Below are 25,670 nucleotides of genomic sequence, written 5' to 3'. Positions count from 1 at the left end.
CTCAATTTATCCACACATTAGTAAGACAGTGCCCCTTGCCCATTGTCCTCATTACTCGCACCATTTCTCCTATTCCAGTTCGAGCCTCGTGTGAATCCGTACTGAAGAGGTCATTGGCTGTCTTCGCCATAACTATATACACACATGTGGTCTCCAAAAGAACAGACAGCACATATATATAGATTTAAGTGTTAGGAAGTAATTTCAAGACGTATTTGTCTAGAGCAGTGGTTCCCAACAGGGGGTCCCCCAGGGGTCCGCGAGCTATGCCAGAGGGGTCCGCAAGATGCTATTAGAATAAAAAATATATGAAATATATTTCGTATGATAACAGATTTTTTTGTTTTGGCCACTCTATATCTTTCAATAATGAATATGTCAATGTTTTTTTCTAAGTACCAAAAATAGAAAAGGTATAAAAAGGCTATTAATTTGGCTCTTTTAGGTACTTGATACTGTGATATGACAGGGTACCAATCAAGCTCGATAGCTCGATGGGGGGGGGGGGGGGGGGCGAGAAAATTTTTTTGGGAACCCCTGGTCTAGATTATAACCTTGTATGCAAGTGAAACGTGGACGATTAAAAGTTCAGGCAATGTGGTGCTACAAAAGAATGCTGAAGATTAGATGGGTAGATCACATAACTAATGTCGAGGTACTGAAGAGAATTGGGGAGACAAGAAATTTGTCACAGAACCTGACTAGAAGAAAGTATCGGTTGATCGGACACATTCTAAGACATCAAGGGATCACCAATTTAGTGTTGGAGGGAAGTGTGGGGGGCAAGTGTCGTAGAGGGAAGCCACGAGTAAATACACTAAGCAGATTCAAGAAGGATGTTGGTTGCAGCAGCTGTGCGGGGACAAGGAGTATCGCTCAGGATAGAGTACTGCGGAGAGCTGCATCAGACCTACTTTCGGACTGAAGACCGCAACAACAGACAAGAGAACATTAGTCCCTAATGTTGCGAGAAAACACCCTCTGCTATGCGCAGCACACTCTGTTGTGCAGTGGAAGCGTAGGTGTAGATAATGTCGACGTCGACGCTGCGTTGATGTTCGAAACTAGGTCAAAAAACGGAGGTCTCACGAGTTGTTGACAAAGCTACCGCGCAGTCACGGCCGTAAACAAGAGTAACGATCGAACAGTGATTAGCTGATTCGTCAGTGTTGTTGCGCTGCGTGCTGTTCCGAAATATTCCCGCCGGCCCTGCGCGCCGAGTTCTCGACCATTACTCCGCCCGCGGCAGCGTATAAAGCTACGGCGTTTGTGTTTGCGCCGGTCGGGTCGTGTGTTTTGCGCCCGCGGCGAATCAGCAAGCCAGTACACGGCGGCGAAATCGCCCATGATGGTGCGGCCACACCGACGCGCCGGATCACGTGACCCGCGGGTCCAGTCCTGCGATCGTGTGTGTGTTTGAGAGGGAGGGAGACAGCCGGTGGCGGTATATAAGTGGATGCGGCGCTCGGCAGTCGTCACCTAAGAGGTTAGCGTCCACTTCGCGACAACGCGCGCCCGACATCCGCCGAGGACCAGTCGCCGCCGCTGACATTCCGAACAGCGCCGGAGAAAGCCGATCGCGCCCGATCTACGACGGCGTCCCGCGGGAAAGCGCTCCAGCCGGCAATTGACGGCCACAGCGATTCTCGAAAGCAGTGCAGCAATTCAGAACGCTTCCGTACACCAGGTATGGATTTTGTTTAGTTTCTAGCATCCACAAGATACAGGCAGAGTCGTTACTCTGATCGCCAGTGAACATCAAGCTTTTATGCTTATTCGCAATAACATTAGTATCAATATTTTCGCTATCTCCCGCCCTCGTTACCACATCAATATAACGTTCAAAGAAGTACCAGATTAAAATGTGACGGAAGTATCTAAAAGTCGCGAAATCAAGCAATCAAGCTGTACATGTGTACCGATTATAAATATTGACAGTGATTGCAGTGATATAGTCGTTGATTTTTCGGTATTTTCTTCAGATACTTGGTTAAAAACCATGACTAATATAACAATTAGTCTAAGACTACAATTAGTCAAGACTACATATGTCTGAATTGTGTCAATTGTTGCGGTTGATCTAAATTGTTATATTATTCTTAAGAACCAGTTTCGTCGAGATCGCTTGTAAATCTTTTTATTGATTACCAATTTCGACAGATCTCTGCTGTCCTCATCGGATCTTGTGAGCTATTAACTTAAGTTTATGATCTTTACAAACTTTCACGCCACATACTGGGGTAGCGTCATTTTACAATAACATGGTTTGCATGTTTGTAAAGATCATGTGTTACAAAACACGATGAAATGATGACAGCACACATCTGTCGTAACCGGTGATCAATAGAAAGAATTACATGCGGTCTTGGTGAATCTGATTTTTAAGAATAATGTAGTCTCTGAAGACACAGAACATTGCCTCATATGTTCGCGAAACGTACAAAATACCGCGTCTGGTGGGAATCTCTCTATGCGGAAATTTACTATCGCAGCTATTCTCAACAGAGTTCTTACAGTTCAGATGGCTTCGATATGCGACGTAAGATTTTTGTTTAACCTCTAATATCTGCAGTATACGGTTATATTCGTCATGAATTCTGATCACTGTTGGACACTATGCTTCAATGCTTATTCTCATTAAAAAGAAGTCTTACTGATTAGGTTGTATCTCGCCCTTGATAACAATAGTGATGAAAGTTCTTAGAAAGATTTTAATGGAGGTATCTGAATGAAGTCTTCGGCGATAAGTCATATGGACAGTGAAATGAATCTTCCAGATTGTATATTCGTACCGAACACAAACACTGGCAGTGATGCTAAGGATTTAGTTATTTTTCGTAATTTCGAGCTCATCTTTAGGACGGGATAGGACGGGAAATCTGCCCTGCCCTTTAGAAGGAACCATCTTGGTATTTGCCTGAAGCGATTTAGGGAAATCATAGAAATCCGACATTAGTGTTTATATGTACAGCGAAGTTTTGCTTAACTGCATTGTACATTCCGACAAAATGTCTGACAGGGAATCTATGCGGCACACTATTAAAGATCAAAGAGAATCTTAACAGAAGTTCCACAACTTGGAATACTTCCGTACACACAGTGACATTCTTCTTTACCTTTAGCATACGCATACAAATTCAAAGTCGTTAATAACCCTGAAGACATTCGAATACCAAGTTTATTCGCGGTACAGTAGATTTCACTGTTTCAGCTATCTCACGTCCTTGTTAACAAATCGGCGTTCGTGCTTACAAGTATTTTAATATAATGTTTGTCTAAAGTCTTTGACGACGATTTCAAAAAATAGCAAAATGATCTCAATATGTCCATACCGTAAGGAACGTAAATATTGTCAGTAATCGAAAGGACTGAAAATGGCTCTGAGCACTATGGGACTTAACATCTATGGTCATCAGTCCCCTAGAACTTAGAACTACTTAAACCTAACTAACCTAAGGACAGCACACAACACCCAGCCATCACGAGGCAGAGAAAATCCCTGATCCCGCCGGGAATCGAACCTGGGAACCCGGGCGTGGGAAGCGAGAACGCTACCGCACGACCACGAGATGCGGGCTCGAAAGGACTGATTCGCTGTCTTATCTTACGTGTTTCGTTATGATAATTGCCTAAACTGGGGTGAACAACACCACACAATAATTGAATCTGGCGTTAGTGTTTATTAGTGGTATTTTTCCTGACTCTATTGTAGAATCCGGCAATATATCTAATGAGACAGACAGTAGTCTCAAAAGCTTTGGTTCAGGATACCAATGAAAACATGAAATCAAGAAAGCCTAATAATACTTAAAATTGTAGTAGCCGTGTAACTCACAGACTAAATGATCTGCCTTTAGAACCTTAGTTTCTCACAAATAAATTGAAAGTCATCTTTGTTACCCACCGCTGTTAGACCTTGTTTTATACAATATAACTGGTTTCACTTTAATTTACTATCCTTTTATTTCAATATAGTATGAATACACTCCACCGAATACTTTTTTCTGTGATTTATTGTTATTGGTTTCTCCCTTTAATATAATCATGTGGATTTTTTTCCCCACGACGAAGTTTTTTTTCCCTCTTTCGATACAATATTCTCTTCTGAATCTATAGGACGATTACGTTATGAATCTGCAAACTTTCAAGGACGACGGAGATGGGCAAATGTATCACATTGAGGAAACGACCTAGTCGAAAGTTATAAGCGAAAATCCTTGTAATACCCCTGCCAGTAGAATACATGTACCGGCACTGTTGCTGCTGAGTTTGTACGGTAGTTAATTTTCAGAGGTGGTACTGTAGACCAAAACAAGACAAATTGTGCAGTAAACACGGCTCTAAAATGCGTACCTTAAGAACTATGAACATTTATTCAACTTCGCTGCTGTGAAACACATCTTATCTGGTGAACAAGTGCCGACAACTTCTAAGGCAGGCAGTTTAGGGCCTATGTTTACTGGACATTTTTGTCTTGTTTTGATCTGAAAGTTGCCTACCATACAATCCTAGCAATAACAGTACCGGGTCATATATTCCACTACCAGATGTGTGAGAACGATTTTCACTCGTGATTATTAACTCCGTCGTTTCCGGACCAGGGTCCCATCAAACTGAAACATTTAGCTTCTCCAACGTCTCTGAAAGTTTTTAACATCATTGAATCACCCTGTATATCCACACCCTCCAAACAATAGTCACATGCATGGCAGAGAGTGTGTCCCATGTACCGGTTATTAGAGTTTCTTCCTGTTTCATTCAGGAGCGGGCCGCGGGAGAAATTATTGTTTGAATGCATCTGTGCGCGCCGTAATTATTCTATTTTATCTTCACGACCCCTATGTGAGCGGTGCGTAGGGGTTGTACTATATTCCTCGAGTGATCATTTAAATTTCTAAACACTGTAAGGTCGGTTTCTCGGGCAGTTTGCGTCCTTCTTCAAGGGTCTCTCAGTACAATTCCTTCAGCATCTCTGTGACATTGTTCCATGGCTCAAAGAGACCTACGACTATTAGTGCTGTCTATACGTTCAGTACCTGCCGATAGTACTGTTTGGCGCGAGTCAGACACACTTGAGCAATATTCTAGGACGGGTCGCACGACTATTTGGAAGCAGTCTGATTTGCAAACGGATCTCAGCAAGGAACCGAAGTAGACCACCTGCTTTGGCCACGACTGAGCCTCTGTGATCTCTGCAAAGTGCTACACGTAGGTATTGGTATGAGTTGACCGATTCGAATTGTGACGCACTGATATTTTTGTCATATGATGGTCGGGAAGGGAGTGAGACAGGGTTGTAGCCTATCCCCGATGTCATTCAATCTGTATATTGAGCAAGCACTGAAGGAAACAAAAGAAAAGTTCGGAGTAGGTACTAAAACCCATGGAGAAAAATAAAAATTTTGAGGTTCACCGATGACATTCTAATTCTGTCAGAGACAGCAAAGGGCTTGGAAGAGCAGCTGAACGGAATGGACAGTGTCTTGAAAGGAGGATATAAGATGAACATCAACAAAAGCAAAACGAGGATAATGGAATGTAGTCGAATCAAGTCGGGTGATGCTGAGGGAATTAGATTAGGAAATGAGACACTTAACGTACTAAAGGAGTTTTGCTATTTGGGGAGAAAAATAACTGATGATGGTCGAAGTAGAGTGGATATAAAATATAGACTGGCAATGGCAAGGAGAGCGTTTCTGAAGAAGAGAAATTTGTTAACATCGAGTATAGATTTAAGTGTCAGGAAGTCGTTTCTGAAAGTATTTGTATGGAGTGTAGCCATGTATGGAAGTGAAACGTGGACGATAAATAGTTTAGACAAGAAGAGAGTAGAAGCTTTCGAAATGTGGTGCTACAGAAGAATGGTGAAGATTAGATGGGTATTTGACATAACTAATGAGGAGGTATTGAATAGGATTGGGGAGAAGAGGAGTTTGTGGCACAACTTGACCAGAAGAAGGGATCGGTTGGTAGGACATGTTGTGAGGCATCAAGGGATCACCAGGGTAAAAATCGTAGAGGGAGACCAAGAGATGAATACACTAAGCAGATTCGGAAGGATGTAGGCTGCAGTAGGTACTGGGAGATGAAGAAGCTTGCACAGGATAGAGTAGCATGGAGAGCTGCGTCAAACCAGTCTCAGGACTGAAGACCACAACAACAACATGATACTTCGTTGGATCGTTTCGTGAAACGCACAGTTTTCTATTTTTAAACATTATAAACAAACTGCCAATCCTGACACGACCTTATCAGTACGTGACAGAATATTTCTGCAGCTTTTTTTTCAGGCAGCAGTCCGATGTAGATACGGTAGCTACATCAATCGCGAAAAGTCTGAGGGTACTATGAAATCTCTCTACAAAACATTAATATACAACATAAACAGCGAGGGTCCCAACATACGACCGTGGGGAACACATACAGTTACATTTACATCTATAGATGACTCACTGTCAAACCTGACTCGCTGCGTCTTCTCTGCGTTTCGGACAAAATACATAGACGCAACAAGTGGAACACGTTAAGTTTACTAGAAGTATATCACATCTACCGTCTTTGTGAACCGTGAACGTCATGAACAAGCATAGCCTGATTGCTCTTGAAGTGTGTCTGCTCTCTCGTCTTCGACGCGCGAGGTGGTACGTCACATTAGCGACAGTAGGCTATTTGCCAGCGCCATTGCTGTTGCCCTGTTGCAGCTCTGGTTCTTATTTATTCTTCCCCACCTCTTTTCCTTCACCCCCACCCCCCCCCCTCCCCGCCACGTTCCGTTACACTGTTTGTTGCCCGCCTTGACGCCCATGGTTCTTTGGTCTGCCACCAGTTCTTTTCACTTTTGACATGAGATATTTTAACTTAACCTGTGCAGTCGTTTACTCCTTTCTTGCCGTTTTCTCCTAGCTTTTCTTGTACAATACCTGTCTGTGGTTCTTTACCAATGCATCCACATCGATTCTCTCACTCCTTTTATATCCTCCGGTAGCTCTTATAGTCCTCATTTTAGCTCTTTGAATATGTATTTCGTGTATCATATTCAAAGCTCATATTTAAAGCTCTGTCAACACCCATCTTATAGCGTTTTTCTATAAGTATTTCATCGTGCTGAAGCTCTTTTAAAGTGCCTGTTAATCCTTAGAGATGCAACGTTTAACTTGTTCACTTTATTACTCATATCTTATTCATGGTCATAAAAAATTCTCGATCAATGTAACTGAAATGGTTTACCTGGCCTCGTAGCTGTCCAGTCATAGGCGGATAGGTGTCATCATTGCCCGTCAGAAGCTGATACGAGTTGGAATCTCGACCTGAAACACAGTTTCGTTTATCAGAAAATTTGCACTCTCGTGGGTGAAACAGTCACTGTTCATGTAAATCGACATACAGTACATATCCTGCCAGCCACCAAACGACGCTTCGCGGATGGTACTTTTAATAGCCCTAGTCATTTCCTTTCCTGATCTTATCGCAAAAGGAGCAACTGGAATATAGCTGTGTATATGCTCCCGTCTGATGCTTAATTTCTCTCACCTTGCCATCGCGGTGCTTACGCGAGATGTACGTCTGTGGTAGAAGAGCCATTCTGCTGTCTATCGCACGTGCCGGCTCTAAACTTCTTCAGTATTGTTACGCGAAAATGGCTTATTCTTCCCTCCAGGTGTTCCCATGTATTGCTGTGTTGGTAAACATATGTGAAAAGTCGAAGCAGAAGAAATAAAGTAAAATTTGTGCTCCGGCCGGGACTCGAACCCGGGTCTTCTTGCTTGCTTGGCGGAAATGCTAACCATTAAACCACCATGGTCAACATTGATGCACGAACTACTTACGAGATCACCGCCGTCAGCGAGAGACAATCCAAAAAATACTCCGGGTATCTGACGAAACAATTCACGGCTTTTGCACCGCGATAATGCAACTGTTCACACTGCGTTCTTTGTTCGTGAATTTTTGCCCAAAAACAAGAGATACTGTAATGGTGCACCAGCCTTCATATTCGCCCATGTGACTTTTCTATTTACCCAGAAATGTAGAAAACCTTAAAGGGCTATCGTTTTACACGTATAGATGAGCTGAAAACCGCGTCACTCAGAGAACTGAAAACTATCTCAAAGATCGAGTTCCAGAACTGTAAAGAGGACTGGAAAAAGCGCTGGTGAAAATAAAATTGGCGCGATAAATACTTATAGGACCGATGTGCAGTTGAGTCTTATTAATGGTTCAAATGGCTCTGAGCGCTATGGGACTCAACATCTGAGATCATCAGTCCCCTAGAACTTAGAACTACTTAAACCTAACTAACCTAAGGACAACACATACATCCATGCCCGAGGCAGGATTCGAACCTGCGACCGTAGCGGTCGCGCGGTTCCGGACTGAAGCGCCTAGAACCTCTCGGCCACAACGGCCTGCGAGTGTTATTAATTAACAGTAGAACTGCCCATCAGGGAAAATGCTGGAAAGCATGATTTCGATGCGGTAAATGGTTGATGTCGCATGTCGGCAAATGTCATTCCCCGTCATGTTCTGTCTCAGTACTTGGTTTTACCATTACGTCGAGAGGAACAGATGTGCTCTGTGGCTAGTTCAATGCAACGCAAAAGGGTGCTGACGATAAGTAAGGGCGTGTTTACTGTCGAGTGTTATATTAAGCACAGTTCATGGAAATCGTATAAGGAACTGTGTGCGTGAATAAATTAAACGGAAAACAGACGATAGCAGGTGTTTTAATTTTCATTTCGTACTGGACAACAAAAGTCCCTATAAGCATCTACTACTAGTAGGGTCACACAAAGATTTGTTCGTGCAAGGGTTTACGGCTGGAAGTGTTTTGGAAAACATCCAGCAAAGTCTGCAATGCCAAACTTATTAGTGGGAAAATGGTGTGAAACGATCTCTGTAGCGAATAAAAACAGTAAGTACCCAAAAAATGTTGTAACACCGGTAAAGGAAAGCCTCTAGCGTAGTCTGACAAAATCTCAACGTCATTTGTCTGTATAGCCGACAATTAACAGAGCGTAGTATCGGAAAATTATGAAAAAACCTGCAAATTTACTGTTGTGCGTGGATTACGGCGTCCAGACGAACTTCCGCTTGCTAACTTTTGGCCGTGGCGTCTGGGTGAAGTGGAATCAGGGGACCTCTGTGTCCTGTTTCAGCCTGTCAGAGTATGTGAACTGACACAACATGTTTCACTATACAACACAAAAGCCCCATCTGTAGTTTCTTTAGTCGCTTTACAATCTCAAGATTGGTCCTTGGTGCGCAGTGTCTAATGTCTGCATCGTAACGTAGTTCTTTCACCAAACTGTTGATGACAATCAGTATGTTTAGAAACTGTTTAATCTGTAAGTCGATCATCTCACAGAAGTTGAACGGATGCATGGATATTTTCCATAAGATGGAGCAATAGCACACACCGCTTCTTCGACAACCTCGTCAGCAATGTGCGAGTATTTCCTGGACACCTCCATCGACTGACGACGTATCTCCCTGAGGGACAAACTGAAGCGCCAGGTATGCTCACACAATCCTCACACACTAGAACAGCTACAGCAGAACAATAAAAACGCTATCGCTGCTATCCGACGGGCAGAGGTGCTACGCGTGTCTCACACTTCGATAAATCGAGCATAGTGCCCCATCGATGTCAACGATGACCATTTCCAGTTTCATTAGCAACAGTAAATCCCGAGTCACTAATGGTAAATATTTCCTGGGGCACGTTAGAGGAATAAATAAAATCTTCCACCCCCTCCCCTCCAGGTTCCTTTAATATATCTCGTACACTTGGATGGGTGACCATCCGCTCTGCCGCGCGCTGTTGGCAAGCGGGGTGCACTCTGCCCTTGTGAGGCAAACTGTGGAGTTACTTGACTGAGAAGTAGCGGCTCCGCTCTCGGAAACTGACGCACGGCCGGGAGAGCGGTGTGCTGACCACATGCCCCTCCATATCCGCATCCAATGACGCCTATGCGCCGAGGATGACACGGCGGCCGGTCGGTACCGTTGGGCTTTCATGGCCAGTTCGGGAGGAGTTTAGTTTTAGTCACATTAATGTGACCACCTTTCAATAGCCTGAATAGCCACCGTATGCAGAGCGAGACGTGCAAGAAGAGTGCCAATGAGGTTTTGGGAAGTATCGACAGGTATGTGGAGCCACGCCGACTCCAGCTGCGCTAGGTTTCTCGGTTGGGGATCCACTGTGCGAACAGCCCAATCGAGATGATCCCACATATTCTGGATCTCGTCTAAATCCGGCGAGTTTGGTGCCCAAGGGAGTACGAGAAAAACTCATCCTGGTACTCTTCGAACCACGCATTTATGCTGAGAGCTGTGTGACACGTTGCATTGTTCTGCTGGTAGATGCCATTGTGGAGAGGAAACACAAGCTGTGTGTATGGGCGTACATCGTGCTAAGGACGGATGCACATTGTGTTGATCCATTCTGCTGTCCAGAAAATGAGGTGACCTAGGGAGTGCCACGAAAAGATTCTCCGGACCATAACCCTCCCTCCTCCGGCCTGTGCCTTTCCGACAATTGTTGCAGAGTGTTTTGTTTCAGTCTCATAGGGCATGAAACGTGATTCACCTGAAATGGCCACCTGTGGACATTCAGCGGACGTCCAGCTGGCGTCCGAATTCAGGTCTACGTCGCCGATGAACATCACACAGCAAGCGCGCATGAACCAAGCGTCTTTTGCGGAGGCCCATACGCAACAGCTTTGGATGAGCAGTCGTTCAGAAGACACTGTTGTTAGCCTCTTGCTTCATGTTGCTGATCAGTTGCTCAACAGTTGCACGTTCATTCGCCCGCACACATCTCCGTGGCCATTGTTCACGTCATCTATGGCCTGCGATACGCCACAGTTTCCTCGGCGCTTCTTTTGCATACCGTCATTTTGCGATCCACAACACACTTCGACCACTCTGGCACGCGAACTGTTTACAAACGCCGGCCGGTGTGGCCGAGCGGTCCTAGGCGCTTCAGTCAGCAACCGCGCTGCTGCTAGGGTCGCAGATTCGAATCCTGCCTCGGGCATGGATGTGTGTGATGTCCTTAGGTTAGTTAGGTTTAAGTAGTTCTAAGTTCTAGGGGACTGATGCCCTCAGATTTTAAGACCCATAGTGCTCAGAGCCCTTTGAGCCATTTGTTTACAAACGAAGCCGTTTCGGAAATGTTTCCAGCTTTGGCTCAAAGCCAATGATCACGCCCTTTTGGACGTCAGATAATACGCCTCCGTATCACCACAGAAACTTCACTGTCGTCCGCACTCTGCCAGCACGCTATATATACTCTCCACTGCGTGGATGGTATACAAATGGTTCAAATGGCTCTGAGCACTACGGGACTTAACATTTGAGGTCATCAGTCCCCTAGAACTTAGAACTACTTAAACCTAACTAACCTAAGGACATTACTCACATCCATGCCCGAGGCAGGATTCGAACCTGCGACCGTAGCGGTCGCGCGGTTCCAGACTGAAGCGCCTAGAACCGCTCGGCCACCCCGACCGGCGGGTGGAACGTAGGCAGCGGTCACGTTAATGTCACTGTTTGAGTACAAAGAGCAGCAGTTGATTTTAATTCCTTTTATTCTGCAAAAGTAATACTTTTTTCTGTGTACGCCTTTTGGTTTTATTATGAGTAGATGCGGGAATTACACGAGCGAGTGGTCTATTTATATCAGGCATTACAAAAACATGAGCACTGTACTGATTTTCTCTCTTTTGTTGATGTTTTCCTAGCCGAGCGGTCTAAGGCGTATTTGCGAAGAATTTGTTGCTCTTCAGCCAACACAGAATCACTAATGACCAGGTCTTTATGCCCCGCAGCAAGAGCCCGATTGTCAGAATATCCGCCGGCCTGGGTGGCCGAGCGGTTCTAGGCGCTACAGTCTGGAACCGCGCGACCGCTACGGTCGCAGGTTCCAATTGAACCATTTTGTTAGCATATCCAAATTTTTTTGATGTTGTACATATCTGAAATACTCAGGGAAAACAGAAGAGGGTCTAGCACCGATTCCTGTGGTAGGCCATTTTTAAGCTTCATTAAAGGACTCATCTTAATAGTGTATGTATATTAGAGCTACAAGTTTCTGTTTATAGACTTCCGTCCCCTCTTTTTTTTTTTTTAGTGTCCCTCATATATTACGCCGCGTGCTCGAGGTGAGCTCGCGACGAAGTTGTGAGTAGGGACTCCTCGCAGAATACTAATGCGCTCGCCATATTTGCCTCGCATCGCAGGTCCTTCGGAGCGGTTCTCTCGAATCACGACAGCACACACTATCCGTGCGCTACAAGGCCGCCCTCGGCTTCTCGCAAACGAGACACGCACTCCGGAGTCACTTGTCGCGCGCGTGTTGCGGTCACTTTTACACAGAGGAGATGCAGCGTGTTCGAGACCCAGCAACTAGTCAAACATACTCCATTACCGCCACGACAACTTTCAGCAGACGACATGCCGTACACACTCTCAGTTGAGTAAATGAACAGCAAAGGCATCGAGCGAGCAAAACCACAAGGAATACAGCGGTGACTACAGCGGCAGTTGGCTGTGTAGGAACAGAAAATGTGGCGAAACGAATGACACAATGGTCTTTGTGCTATCTATATCACGAAACAGACAAAAAACGTTACACGGTACTTATCGAATGGCTTCTAGCGGTAACGAAAATGCGATTTTCTGTATTTCATACAATAATTGACCGAATTTAAAAATTTAAAATACTGGAATATCCTATTCTTTAACAGGTATTATCGTACGTTAAACGTCTAACACAAAAAGTCGCCAATTAAAATTCGGGACTGTTTATATGCCTTGAGGTGCCGTAATCATACGGCCCGCAAAGTACTCAGAACATATTCATCGAGAATTTGAGAATGGCAGCAGTTAGTGACTAGCAAAAAACTTTACACACAGCTTCAAACATTCTCAAGACTTATTCTCGGTAACACCCTCCCACAAAATAACAAAAGAAAAAAATTTCATCGGTACTATATTTTCACGGTTCATGTAGTAATACTATGGTATCAGGTATGACGTTTTAATATATCACTTTTTTGTTACGAACTCTATTGGCGACACATTTTGCAGAGGGTATTCACATACACGACTAATGTACCTCCAAAATTGATTCTATGACATATACCTCACGAGGTATGATGTCATACATACTGAATGACTTTTCTTAAAATGGAACGCGGATTACCCAGAGTATACTGAGAATATTTAGAGACTTCCATCAAACCTTAATCACGCTGTTTGATGGATGGGAGTTCGAATCTTTAAAAAATCTTGTGTCGAGTCTGACTTCCAGGCATAAACGATAGATTGTGTGTGTGACGTCAATAAATGAGTGACTCGCGCGGACCTGAATTTCTTCTGCATCTACACACATACTGCGCAAACTACTGTGAAGTGCATGGTAGAGGATACTTAGCACTGTACGACATGTTAGAGTTCCTTGCAGTTCCATCAGAGTACGGAGTGCGGGAAGACTGATTAGTTAAGGGCCTCAATGAACATTGGGATTGTTCTGATCTTGTCTTCACAGTAACTACAGCACGGTACTTCGGGGGCTGAAACATATCACCATATCCTCCTTTTTTTGTTACATTTTATTTGTGACCTCAGGACATGGAGCACTCAGCCAAGTATGGCTACATGATATGCTGCTACAAATTAAATGACTCATACAATCAGACACACAGATACGCATTCTTTGTAAGCATATAATTGTATCATGATATGTTCATCCGCTAAAATTTATACATTCCTATATATTATAAAAGTGTGTGTGTGTGTGTGTGTGTGTGTGTGTGTGTGTGTGTGTTTTTCACATCTCCTCGTAAACCATTGTACCGATTTCACCCAAATTGGGTACACATTCGCCTCACACTCTCAGGCAACAATCGCAGTCGGAGTAAGAACCGCCTACCTATCATAGTTCAGCAGATATGACATCACGGACAATGAATTGCGTGAAAAAGTGTTGCATTGCGCATGACGTCTAAATTTATTACTCGTAATAAATTTCGCAGACAGTATCCACATATGTGACTAAATGTACTTACAAAATTATATCAAGAAACCAGACATTGTTCAAGGTGATATGACGTCATACACACTGAGATGCCTGTCGGAGGTCATACTGGGAAAGTAACGAACGAGCGGTCTCGAAATGGAAGCCACAGTGAAAATCCGATGAAGTTTCGCACAGATGTGTGGGGCAGCGTCTCTAGTATGGCCACCGACCGCGTCACGTCGCTCTACTAGGTTCTGAATGCGCAGTGAGCACGTAAAGATGCCTTAACCACGAGGTTGCCTGCCGAGAGATTTCGCCTGATTCCATGCACCACCACATAACGCACCTGTGATGCAGTTCCTTACTCATGACAGTTCTCGGCCGCACGCTGCAGGGGCAATAAGGAGGCCGTACCGTGTTTTCGATGGGAAGCCTTTGATCACCCACCGTACAGCCCGGATTTGGTTCCTTCGATTTTCATCTGTGCCCACATGAACCGCTGGCTATGAAGGCAACGTTTTGGCACAGACAACGAGCTGCAGTCCAGCGTAGAAAATAAAAAAAGGCACAAGTGGCTGCTTGGTATTGGAAAGTTGATACCACGATACAACAAATGTGTAAATCCGACGCGACTATGTAGGGAAGGGGCTGGAAGATGTAGCTAATTGCTGCAAATAAGAAAGTTTCGATTTTCAATGTGGTTTCCATTTGGCGACTGGTCGTTCCTCACTTTCCGAACAGGCCTCGAACATTTACTTTTTACTGTTAAGACACTCCTATAGTCGGATCAACTTAAAGAAATCTCTGACACGAGGCAGCCCTTTTGACAGCTTTCAGCTGCGAAGAGCAAATGGCTGCAGGACAAACAACAGCTGTCTGTAGAACTGTGAAGAGGCGTTGTTTCATAATTTCAAAGTAGTTTTAAGGAGTACAAGGACAGGAAATATTTTCGATATTACATTACAGACCCATATAATATTACTAATATTAGAACATTATATTATGATCTTTTACAGGCGAGGAAGTTAATTTGAAATATTGAGTTTAATATTAGCTGCGAAAGCTAATTTCTGATATCTTCTTTAAATATTCTTCATTGAAATTAATTTAATTCCCCAAAAGACATTTACTGATTGTTAAACAGTAAGTTATATTATAAAACTTTTAAGCAGGTCTGCTGGTGGCAATGCTTCTGAAATGGTGAAACGGAGCATAGAAAATTGCTACTTGCTTGTTAATTGATTTGTATTCAGCCATCCTGCATTAGATTCCCATAAAACCGACCAGAAAGTTGACCGACGGCATTGTTCAGAGGTCAGTGACCGATCTCAAAATTACGCAGTCTGCGTAACTACGTTGCACGGATATAGAAAAGATCTCAGGGACGCTGCAATAACACTAGTAGCGTTCGGCTGTAGCCACCAAATAATTCGTCGGCAACTTTGGTGCAGCCTGAAAAAGTTCTAAAATGCAACATAATAAACTGAGATGTGGCATTAATGGAAGATGAAAGTAGGTTTCTTGATTCAAACACGGCTGTTATCGTTAACGTAATCATTTAACCAAAAGTTTCAGATATGAGAGCGACTCTTACATTTTATGAGACAGCAACCAATAACAAACGAGAGAGAGACAGAGCGAACAGGATCGCAGCTCCTGCTTTTACACAGTGAAAACAAATTACGGCGACTGCCTTGCCTTACAGAGTGTCTTTTACAAAGTTTTGATATATAAACATTTCTCTGCAACATTCTTTATATGAACAGTAAAAAATACATTTTTATATTAAATTATGACCTTTTCTTCATAATTTACAGATTTATTTACACAGAGAAACTTTATTCTTAATGTTTTTTAGCACTGATTAAACGTTTGGCGCATATTTTATTAATTATTCAAATCGCAACATTTCACACGGTTCATTTTTTGTCTCTGTTTTTAAGAACATTGGGAAGATGAATACCCGGGCAATGCCGGGTTTGGAAGACAGTATGTTTACATAGTGCAGCATCATGTGTTACGAGTTGCGTCATCATTCTGGTGGGCAGTCATCGTGCACGAAGCAGAAAACTCTGCAGGAAATCGGTTGTCGCGTGATACCGCAGTGGGCAGCCGAAAATGATGTTGTCCTGTCGGCGCCACAATCACATGATAGTGAGCCAATCAGTTGTAGCCAATAGAGGCGCAGTCAGAACCGTCCGAGGTTAAAGCTGAACAGTGTCCAGAAAGTTACTGTAGTAACCACCGACAGACTACCACGGTCATGCAGGTACGCTTGGTACTATGGCTGCGTAATATCTTCCCTCTCGTTGGTACAACAGGCGCCATTTACTGTTCCGCAAGGTCCTGATGTGCCACGACACGTCTTGAAGGAGGTCCGTGTAAGTAACACGTCCGCCTATCTCTGTACCACGGTGACAACATCGAGAGTTGCATTCCCCCTGGGACCATGGTTCTTCCCGTTGATCAAAGCTCTGTGATTTCTCGTTACGGCGCTGCAGTTCAGCCCTCCGGTCTATTATCTGGTGTTATTGACAACACGATTCTGTGTCAGCAGCAATGCAGATTGCGGGTATTTCATAGACACTTCGATAACTATTAGTTCTTTAAAGGTAAAGGCACCAGAGGGGCAATTCTGACATTGCGGTTTACAATGGGAGAAAGAGCAAAGAAAATCAAGACACGTTCACAGGATCTGTCGACGTGGAAAAAGCGTTCGACAATGTAAACTGGTGCAAGATGTTCTAAATTCTGAGAAAAAGAGGTCGATCTTTACGGAAAAACGGGTGATGTACAATATGTACAAAACCAAGAGGGAAAAATAAGATTGGGAGACGAAGGATTAAAAACGGCGTAAGACAGATATAGTCTTTCGTTCCTACTTTTCAGTCTGTGCATCAAAGAAGTAATGAAGGAAATAAATAAAAGGTTCAACGGTGGAAATAAACTTTAAGGTTAAAGGATATCAACCGTAAAATTCATTGATGACATTCGTTGTCCTCAGTGATAGTGAAGAAGAATTACAGGATATACTGAGTGAAATGAGAAGTCTAATGAGTGCAAAATATGGACAGAGTAGATCGAAGGAAGACGAAAATAATTAGACGGAGCAGAAATGAGAACGGCGAGAAAGTTAACATCGGGATTGGTAATCACGAAGTAAACGAAGTTAAGGAATTCTCCTACCTACGCAGCAAATTAATCCATTACGGTCGGAGCAAGGACAACATATAAAAACAGACTAACAATGGCAAAAAGGGCATTCCTCGTCAAGAGAAGTGCACTAGGATCAAACATAGGCCTGAATTTGAGCAAGAAATTTCTGATAATGTACGTCTGGGAGCACAGCATTGGGTGATAGTGGAACATGGACTGTGGGAAAACCGGAACAGAAGAGAATCGAACAATTTGAAATGTGGTGCTACAGAAGAATGTTGAAAATTAGGTGGACTGATAAGGGAAGCAATGAGCAGGTTCTTCGTAGAATTAGTGACGAATGAACTGGTGAGGAAAGGACTATACGAAAACCACTGAGAAGAAGAAGGGACATTATGATAGAATATGTGTTGAGACATCTTGGAATGACTTCCTTGGTACTAGAGGAAACTGTAGAGGGCAATAAACTGTAGAGACAGACAGGAAAAAAAAAACTTTTTAAGTTCGCTGTCGTAAGACGTGGACTACTATCTTCAGTGGTTTGCCAGTTCAGTTTGTTCAGCATCTCTGACAATCTCTCACGGGCCAAACGAACCTTTGACCATTCCTGCTTCCCCTCTCTGTATTCGGCCAGTGCCCCCTGTTGGTCCTATTTGCTACAGAATGTATCGAAGTCTAGAACCTGCCTTACCTATGACTCAGCCTACGTGACCATTCCACTCCATCTCTCTCTCTCTCTCTCTCTCTCTCTCTCTCTCTCTCTCTCTCTCTCTCTCTATTAGTTTAGTCGGTTCCGACTCTTCGTGACCCCATGAACCAAATCACGCCACTTTTTCCTGTCTTGCACTTACTCCCGTAGACCTTCCAGGTTGGAACACATTGCTTCTGTGATTCCATCGATCCATTTCGTCCTCTGACGTCCTCTTCTTCTAGTTCCTGCAATCCTCCCCAGCATTAATGTTTTCTCCAGCGAGGCATGACTTCGCATTGTGTGTCCAAAGTAGGTCAGCTTTTGTTTAAACTTTAGACCCTCCAGGGATAAATCCGGTTTTATTTGCTCCAATATTGATCTGTTGGTTCTCTTTGCAGTCCATAGAACTCTAGTTTCCTTCAATACCACAATTCGAAGGAGTCAATTCTTCGCCGTTCAGCCTTTCTAATGGTCCAGGTCTCACATTCACACATCACAACTGGAAAGACCATAGCCCTCACAATACGGATCTTTGTTGCTAGTGTTACATCTCTGGACCTCCATATTTACACAAACACTTGCGCCCCGGTGTTTGTAGGACTTGAGTGATTCCAACTGTCACTATCTGACATCCTACTCATAACCTTAACTGTTAACCGTTATTTCTTAGGTAACTACAATATAGAAAAATATACTGTGTGTGTGAGGTCCTGGTGTGATGTAAGAGAGGGCCTGGTGCCCCTAATCAGATCAGATAAATAAACAAATAATGTAAATTTACGCATGATTACTATTAAATTTCGACTGCTCACAACATACAGTTCTCAAGACATCTGTGTAATTTTCTGATTTCCTTGACACTAGGAGTGAATCGAATTCTGTGTTTTCTGTACACGATAAATTAGATAGACATTTATTGGAAAACAGAAGTGCACATAGTTAATAATGACACAATAGACTCTTTAGTGTACTGTTTGATTCAACTTAAGTGTTGTGATTCACATAGGCCATATTACATCAGTTTGATTAAATGATGTAGGAGAGTTATTGTGCTACTAAAGACTATATCTCGGTACAGGCAATGGAATACATATAAAAAATAAAATTTTAACTGTAGCCGCAGACAAACATTATTTTTTAATTCTTAAGTATTTCATGTTGTTGTTGTTGTGGTCTTCAGTCCTGAGACTGGTCTGATGCAGTTCTCCATGCTACTCTATCTTGTGCAAGCTTCTTCATCTCCGAGTGTCTACTGCAACCTACATCCTTCTGAATGTGTTTAGTGTATTCATCTCTTGGTCTCCCTCTACGATTTTACCCTCCACGCTGCCCTCCAATACTAAATTGGTGACCGAGCGAGGTGGCGCAGTGGTTAGCACACTGGACTCGCATTCGGGAGGACGACGGTTCAATCCCGTCTCCAACCATCCTGATTTAGGTTTTCCGTGATTTCCCTAAATCGTTTCAGGCAAATGCTGGGATGGTTCCTTTGAAAGGGCACGGCCGATTTCCTTCCCAATCCTTCCCTAACCCGAGCTTGCGCTCCGTCTCTCATGACCTCGTTGTCGACGGGACGTTAAACACTAACTACCTACCTACTAAATTGGTGATCCCTTGATGCCTCAGAACATGTCCTACCAACCGATTCCTGTTTCTCGTCAAGTTGTGCCTCTCCTCTTCTCCCCAATTCTACTCAATACCTCCTCATTAGTTATGTGATCTACCCATCTAATCTTCAGCATCCTTCTGTAGCACCACATTTCGAAAGCTTCTATTCTCTTCTTGTCCAAACTATTTATCGTCCATGTTTTGCTTCCATACATGGCTACACTCCATACAAATACTTTCAGAAACGACTTCCTGACACTTAAGTATTTCATGAACAGTGATATTGTTGGTGTCTGTGAACGCATTTTGGGAGTCTTTCAACGTGCACACCAGAAAAAGGTTTAACTAACAAACTGTATGGAAATACCTGTCCTATCAGACAGCTACATCTGTAACACTACGTGCCGAGAAAGAAAAGCTCCTCACTGGTAACTCCGTGCTGGATTGTTTGGAAACTTCATCGTTCCCCACACAATCTGAGTCAAACGAATGGCTTCGTATTCTCAACTGGACTTTGTTCCGTTCGGGAAACAATGCTTGCTGCGAAGTACGCGACTGAGGACAGTCCGCTCGCAGACCACACACCAAGTTTGCACTGCCTGGCTGCCGACCTGTCAGGGGCATCAGCGCTGGTCGTTCCCTTTCCGATCTCAATTCTTTCTCATTACAATCAGTAATCCCTTCCTACTGTTCCCACAACAACCTGCAAGACATAATGTTAACAACACACAACATTTTATCAAGATGTCAATCTGACCGTAACGAACGTTTTGGACAGATTGGTGTCGCAGTTGGAGGAACAGAATGACCATCTCTTAAACGACTTTGTAAAATTATTTTAGTTGTTTGTACCGTAGGTATTGAAATTAACCCCTTGCATTTAAAAATCTTAAAAACGGTGAGCCGAAAACGTACGTAACACTAGCGGCTATTTTTTTCTCGATCCAGTTATCGTCTCATTTGATCTGGCCCTCTAGACGTATACTAAACTCAGCAGTGACCTCCGCGTCAGTGGTTTTCATATTGGATACGAGAAAATCTTTCTAATATCCGGTTGTCTCTATCTGAAAGTTTGTTTTATATTTGAGTACCATTATTGGCAGACGAATTTTGGGCACAGACTACGTACTCTTCTGGCCATTAAAATTTCTGCACCAAGAAGAAATGCAGATGATAAACGGGTATTCATTGGACAAATATATTATACTAGAACTGACACGTGATTACATTTTCACGCAATTTGGATGCACACATCCTGAGAAATCAGTACCCAGAACAACCACCTCTGGCCGTAATAACGGCCTTGATACGCCTGGGCATTGAGTCAAACAGAGCTTGGATGGCGTGTACAGGTACAGCCGCCCATGCAGCTTCAACACGATACCACAGTTCATCAAGAGTAGTGACTGGCGTATTCTGACGAGCCAGTTGCTTGGCCACCATTGACCAGACGTTATCAATTGGTGAGAGATATGGAGAATGTGCTGGCCAGGACAGCAGTCGAACATTTTCTGTATCCAGAGAGGCCCGTACAGGACCTGCAACATGCGGTCGTGCATTATCCTGCTGAAATGTAGGGTTTCGCAAGAATCGAATGAAGGGTAGAGCCAATGGTCGTAACACATCTCAAATGTAGCGTCCACTGTTCAAAGTGCCGTCAATGCGAACAAGAGGTGACCGACACGTGTAACCAATGGCACCCCATACCGTCACGCCGGGTGAAACAGCGATGACGAATACACGCTTCCAATGTGCGTTCACCGCGATGTCGCCAAACACGGATGCGACCATCGTGATGCTGTAAACAGAACCTGGATTCATCCGAAAAAATTACTATTGCCATTCGTGCACCCAGATCCGTCGTTGAGTACACCATCGCAGGCGCTCCTGCCTGTGATGCAGCGTCAAGGGTAACCGCAGCAATTGTCTCCGAGCTGATACTCCATGCTACTGCACGCGTCGTAAAACTGTTCGTGCAGATGTTTGTTGTCTTGCAAACGTCCCCATCTGTTGACTCAGGGATCGAGACGTGGCTGCACGATCCGTTACAGCCATGCAGATAAGATGCCTGTCATCTCGACTGCTAGTGATACGAGGCCGTTGGGATCCAGCACGGCGTTCCGTATTACCCTCCTGAACCCACCGATTCTATATTCTGCTAACAGTCATTGAATCTCGACCAACGTGAGCAGCAATGTCGCGACACGATAAAGCGCAATCGCGATAGGCTACAATCCGACCTTTATCAAAGTCGGAAACGTGATGGTACGCATTTCTCCTCCTTACACGAGGCATCACAACAACGTTTCACCAGGCAACGCCGGTCAATTGCTATTTGTGTATGACATATCGGTTGGAAACTTTCCTCATGTCAGCACGTTGTAGGTGTCGCCACCGGCGCCAACCTTGTGTGAATGCTCTGAAAAGCTAATCATTTGCATATCACAGCATCTTCTTCCTGTCGGTTAAATTTCGCGTCTGTAGCGCGCCATCTTCGTGGTGTAGCAATTTTAATGGCCAGCAGTGTAAGTTGTTATCAAAGTAAATACACCTGGAAGGGTCAAGCTGACAGACTCGCCAGCTTCTGCCTTTCGGTAACATTGCTCTGCTTAAGCAGTATGAACCGAAAGTGGAAATAATATGTTCCTGATTGGGGTCTCAGCAAAAAATTTTGCGTGAAAGTGAGACTGCATTGCTCAGTTTTCTAAAAATAACTTCAGTCCGGCGAATAAATGTTTCGTGTTCACTGACTTCAATTTCGATGTCTCAAGAGCAAACAGTAGTGTATCAGCAAGCAATCTCGAAGTACCTACAGCATAATTCGGTGGCATTCGCTCCCGTCAGCGCAATCTGTAGGCATTTCAGAATGATAGATTCTCTTGTAGTATTCATGTAACATGGATTCGGATGTAATCGTGAAGAACTCGAGGACCCAAAGTGAGACAGTAAAAATATTCGCCACAGTACAAGTGCAAATCGGCAATAAATTGAAAATTACAAAATAATGAAAGATGCCGTTTCATACCACTCGTAGACATCCTCGAAATTATAGAAAACGCCAATCAGAGAAAAGCTCACTTCAAAAGTAATCCAAAAAGCCTAAAAAGTCAAGTGCCGGCGAATACGAGAGTAACCGCAGCGTCGAAAATCGAATTGAAAAAACGGAGCAAAGTCCTTGCGTATCTGCTCCATCGGGCATTCAGTAGCCATCTAAAGTTGTGATTTATCAGTCCTCTAACCATGAAACTGCTTTGTGTAACCTCTGTATTAAAAAGAACGCTAGATAAATTACATATTAGCAGGAAATAATTATGATGTTATTCCTGAGTTTTCTCGAAAAATGGACCCGAACGGCACAGACATAAAACTTTTCCATTAGCTTTGCACTTTCAGTTACCAGATGATACATTGTTTTATGGTTACTTTTATGTTTCAGTACAGCGGCAACTATCGAGATGTATCTCGCCGTGAACTGCAGGAGGTTGCTGCTGTGCGCCGCCGTGGTGCTGCTGCTGCCATCTAGCGGCGACGGCTTCAGCGCGGCAGGCTACAGCGGAGCCGCCTGCCGGGGAAGCTCGCTTCTACGTGAGTACCTCTCTCTGATGTCTGTATCCGAACCCGTCACGCGTCGAAATGGGCGCGTATCAGAGAATGCGTACGCGCGTGCACAAATGAGTGGGAGTTCGGATTCGTGCGAGGAGTGGGTGGCAGTGGGTGTCTTCGGGCACGCGGAACAATCTGCCTCATGGGTCACAAGGCCCACCTCAACGGAACTGCCACATCCCGAATACGGCGCGCGTTAAAAGTGGACTCTCAATGGACCTTACACCCGTCAAAGCGAAGGTCAGTTGTGCTGTGAGCACCAGTCCGTGATACATCTTCGTACGTAGGAATCTAACTAGGTACCCAGTACAAATGACATTTTATGTGATTTTTGACGATGCTTTAAGCCGAAACGGTCACTAGGCAAGTATGGTCTATGAAAACGAAAAACAATCAAGATGGAACGTTTTATTTACGTACATTACCTGGTAAAGCGAACTAAAAATGTGGCCACGGTGGCAGCACCGTCGTTTCACAACTGAGAAAGAGGGAACAGACGTAGTAACAGAACACATCCTGGCATTCTTACAAGTGGAGTGTCACGCATAGCTGAATTACTTTCCAAATAGGAACCGAACAGAAGCAACGCTTGCCTGGCTGTTTCTGTGATTTCACAGTGATGTTCTAAGCTTAGCACCCCTAGAGAGGTCACTGGTTGATTGGTTGGTTTTGGGGAAGGGGACCAAACAGCGAGGTCCGCTGTCCCGTTGGATTGGGGAGGGATGGGAAGGAAGGAACCATCACGGCATTCGCCTGAAGCGATTTAAGGAACTAAGGGAAAATCTAAATCAGGACGGCCAGAGGCGGGTTTGAACCGTCATCCAGAGAGATCATTACGAGCATCATTTAATACCGTGTAATTCCCCACCTGGGCTTGGCAGTCGCCTGGATGCGGTTAGGATGTGATGCCATAAGGTTGTGTAGGCACGCCGCATCCAGTTTAAGCCATTCGCTGAGAATTCGATCTTGCAGTTCCATAGAATTGCGGAGAAGCTGATATCGGCGTTTTAGCAGCCGTTGCAACGTGTTTCAAAGATTTACGACGTGGTCATGTGATTTTATAGACCAACAGAAATGTAAATGGGGCTTGTCAGTAAACCAGCCGCATATTCTATCAGCGCGATGAACTTTGCTTCTATTGTTCTGAAAAATAAGGGGATCAGTGGTACACTCGTCATGCAGATGTTGAGTGGAAGGCAACACCTGATCATTCAGAAAGTTTAAACAAACATCCTAGTTCACGTTAGTGGTCAGATACTGTCCACGTTCGATGATTTCTACCCCACTGAAGACACGAGCCTTCTCGCCCGACTTTACATCTTAACACTCGCCAACGAGAATTCAACTCCATGTGGGAGTGAACATGGTCCCCAAGGATAGGCGCATGGTTGCGTAGAGCGCCTGTGCGTTCCAGAATTACGAGATCACCCAGGGAACGCCACGAAAACCTTCTTCAGAGCATAACGCTCCCTCCTGTGCGACTGGACCCTTATCTGATGGACCATAAAATATGATTCATCTGAAGTGGCCACATGCCGCCAGTCAGTGGACTTCCGTTACCGTATCGGCGTGCAAGTTGCAGCCTTCGTCGCCAATGACCAGCAGCCACCTCGAGTGTATGAACCAGGCGCCTGCTGCGAAGGCCGATAAGCAGCAACTTCTGCCGAGCAGCCGCTGAGGAGGCCGGCCAGCTGCACGTCTGCTCGCACGCACGCGTCTCCACAGCCGCCGTTCTCCCGTCTCATCTGTGGCGCGTGGTGCACAGCAGTTCCCTTCGCTAGCGTCATTTTGCCACGCACGGTATACTTTAACCACTGCGGCACTCGAGCAGTTTACGAACATAGCCGTTTCGGAAATGCTTCCACCCCTTGCCCGAAAGCCAATGATGACGCCCTTCCGAACGTCAGATAAATCGCACTGTTTCTGCATTACCGCAACGACTACACTGTTGTCCGCGTTTCCCTGCCGCGCTTTGTGTACCGTCCGGTGCCAGTGCTGCCACGTGCCATCTCTCGGTGATTATTGCCAGGTGACGTCGGTCACATTAAGGAGGGTAGGACTTGGAGCAGGAGAGGCACCACACGAAATTTTAATTTCCACTGTCTATACTTTTACAAATAAATTCATAAACGTTTGTCGACACGACCAGGAAGGATTCAGGATTCAAACTCATAGCAATGTAAGTTCAAAAGTATAGCAAACTAAATTTTTTTTACGTGTGAAATTTCATCATTTTTTCACTTACTATTGGCTGCATTTGTTGCTATAGGTACACTTTTCTTCACAAGTAGGAGAGATTCTTCGATGAATTTTGCACAGCATTAAACCATACTTACAGATGTATGAAACTCTAGAATCTATGTAATTAATGATAAAATGAATCAGCTGTTACATTTTAAACTTCATGTTTCGAAAAAACTCAAATTTTATGGTTAATTATCTCAATTTTTAGCACAGTTTTTAATAGATTTGGAAAATTCTAGAGTTTCATACACCTGTAAGTATGGTTTGTATGCTGTGCAAAATTCATCGAAGAATCTCCCTTACTTATGAAGAAAAGCGTACCTATAGCAACGAAGGCAGCCAATA

At 44.2% G+C, this 25,670-nt stretch overlaps 1 protein-coding gene across 1 annotated transcript in view; it reads left to right on the top strand.

Annotated features, from left to right (window-relative positions):
* The first annotated feature begins 1,491 nt into the window (after positions 1 to 1,491).
* LOC124552534 (venom allergen 3-like) overlaps positions 1,492 to 25,670 on the top strand; it is a 50,050-nt gene continuing 25,871 nt past the window's right edge. The window contains exons 1-2 of the mRNA XM_047126850.1: positions 1,492 to 1,687; positions 22,915 to 23,063. Of these exons, the coding sequence (XP_046982806.1) occupies positions 22,934 to 23,063 (130 nt within the window). The 5' untranslated portion in view covers positions 1,492 to 1,687; positions 22,915 to 22,933. The remainder of the gene's footprint in view (positions 1,688 to 22,914; positions 23,064 to 25,670) is intronic.

This window comes from Schistocerca americana, chromosome 10, assembly GCF_021461395.2.
Source record: "Schistocerca americana isolate TAMUIC-IGC-003095 chromosome 10, iqSchAmer2.1, whole genome shotgun sequence".
Classification (NCBI taxonomy): Eukaryota; Metazoa; Arthropoda; class Insecta; order Orthoptera; family Acrididae; genus Schistocerca; species Schistocerca americana.
This window is presented reverse-complemented; position numbering and strand designations above follow the sequence as displayed.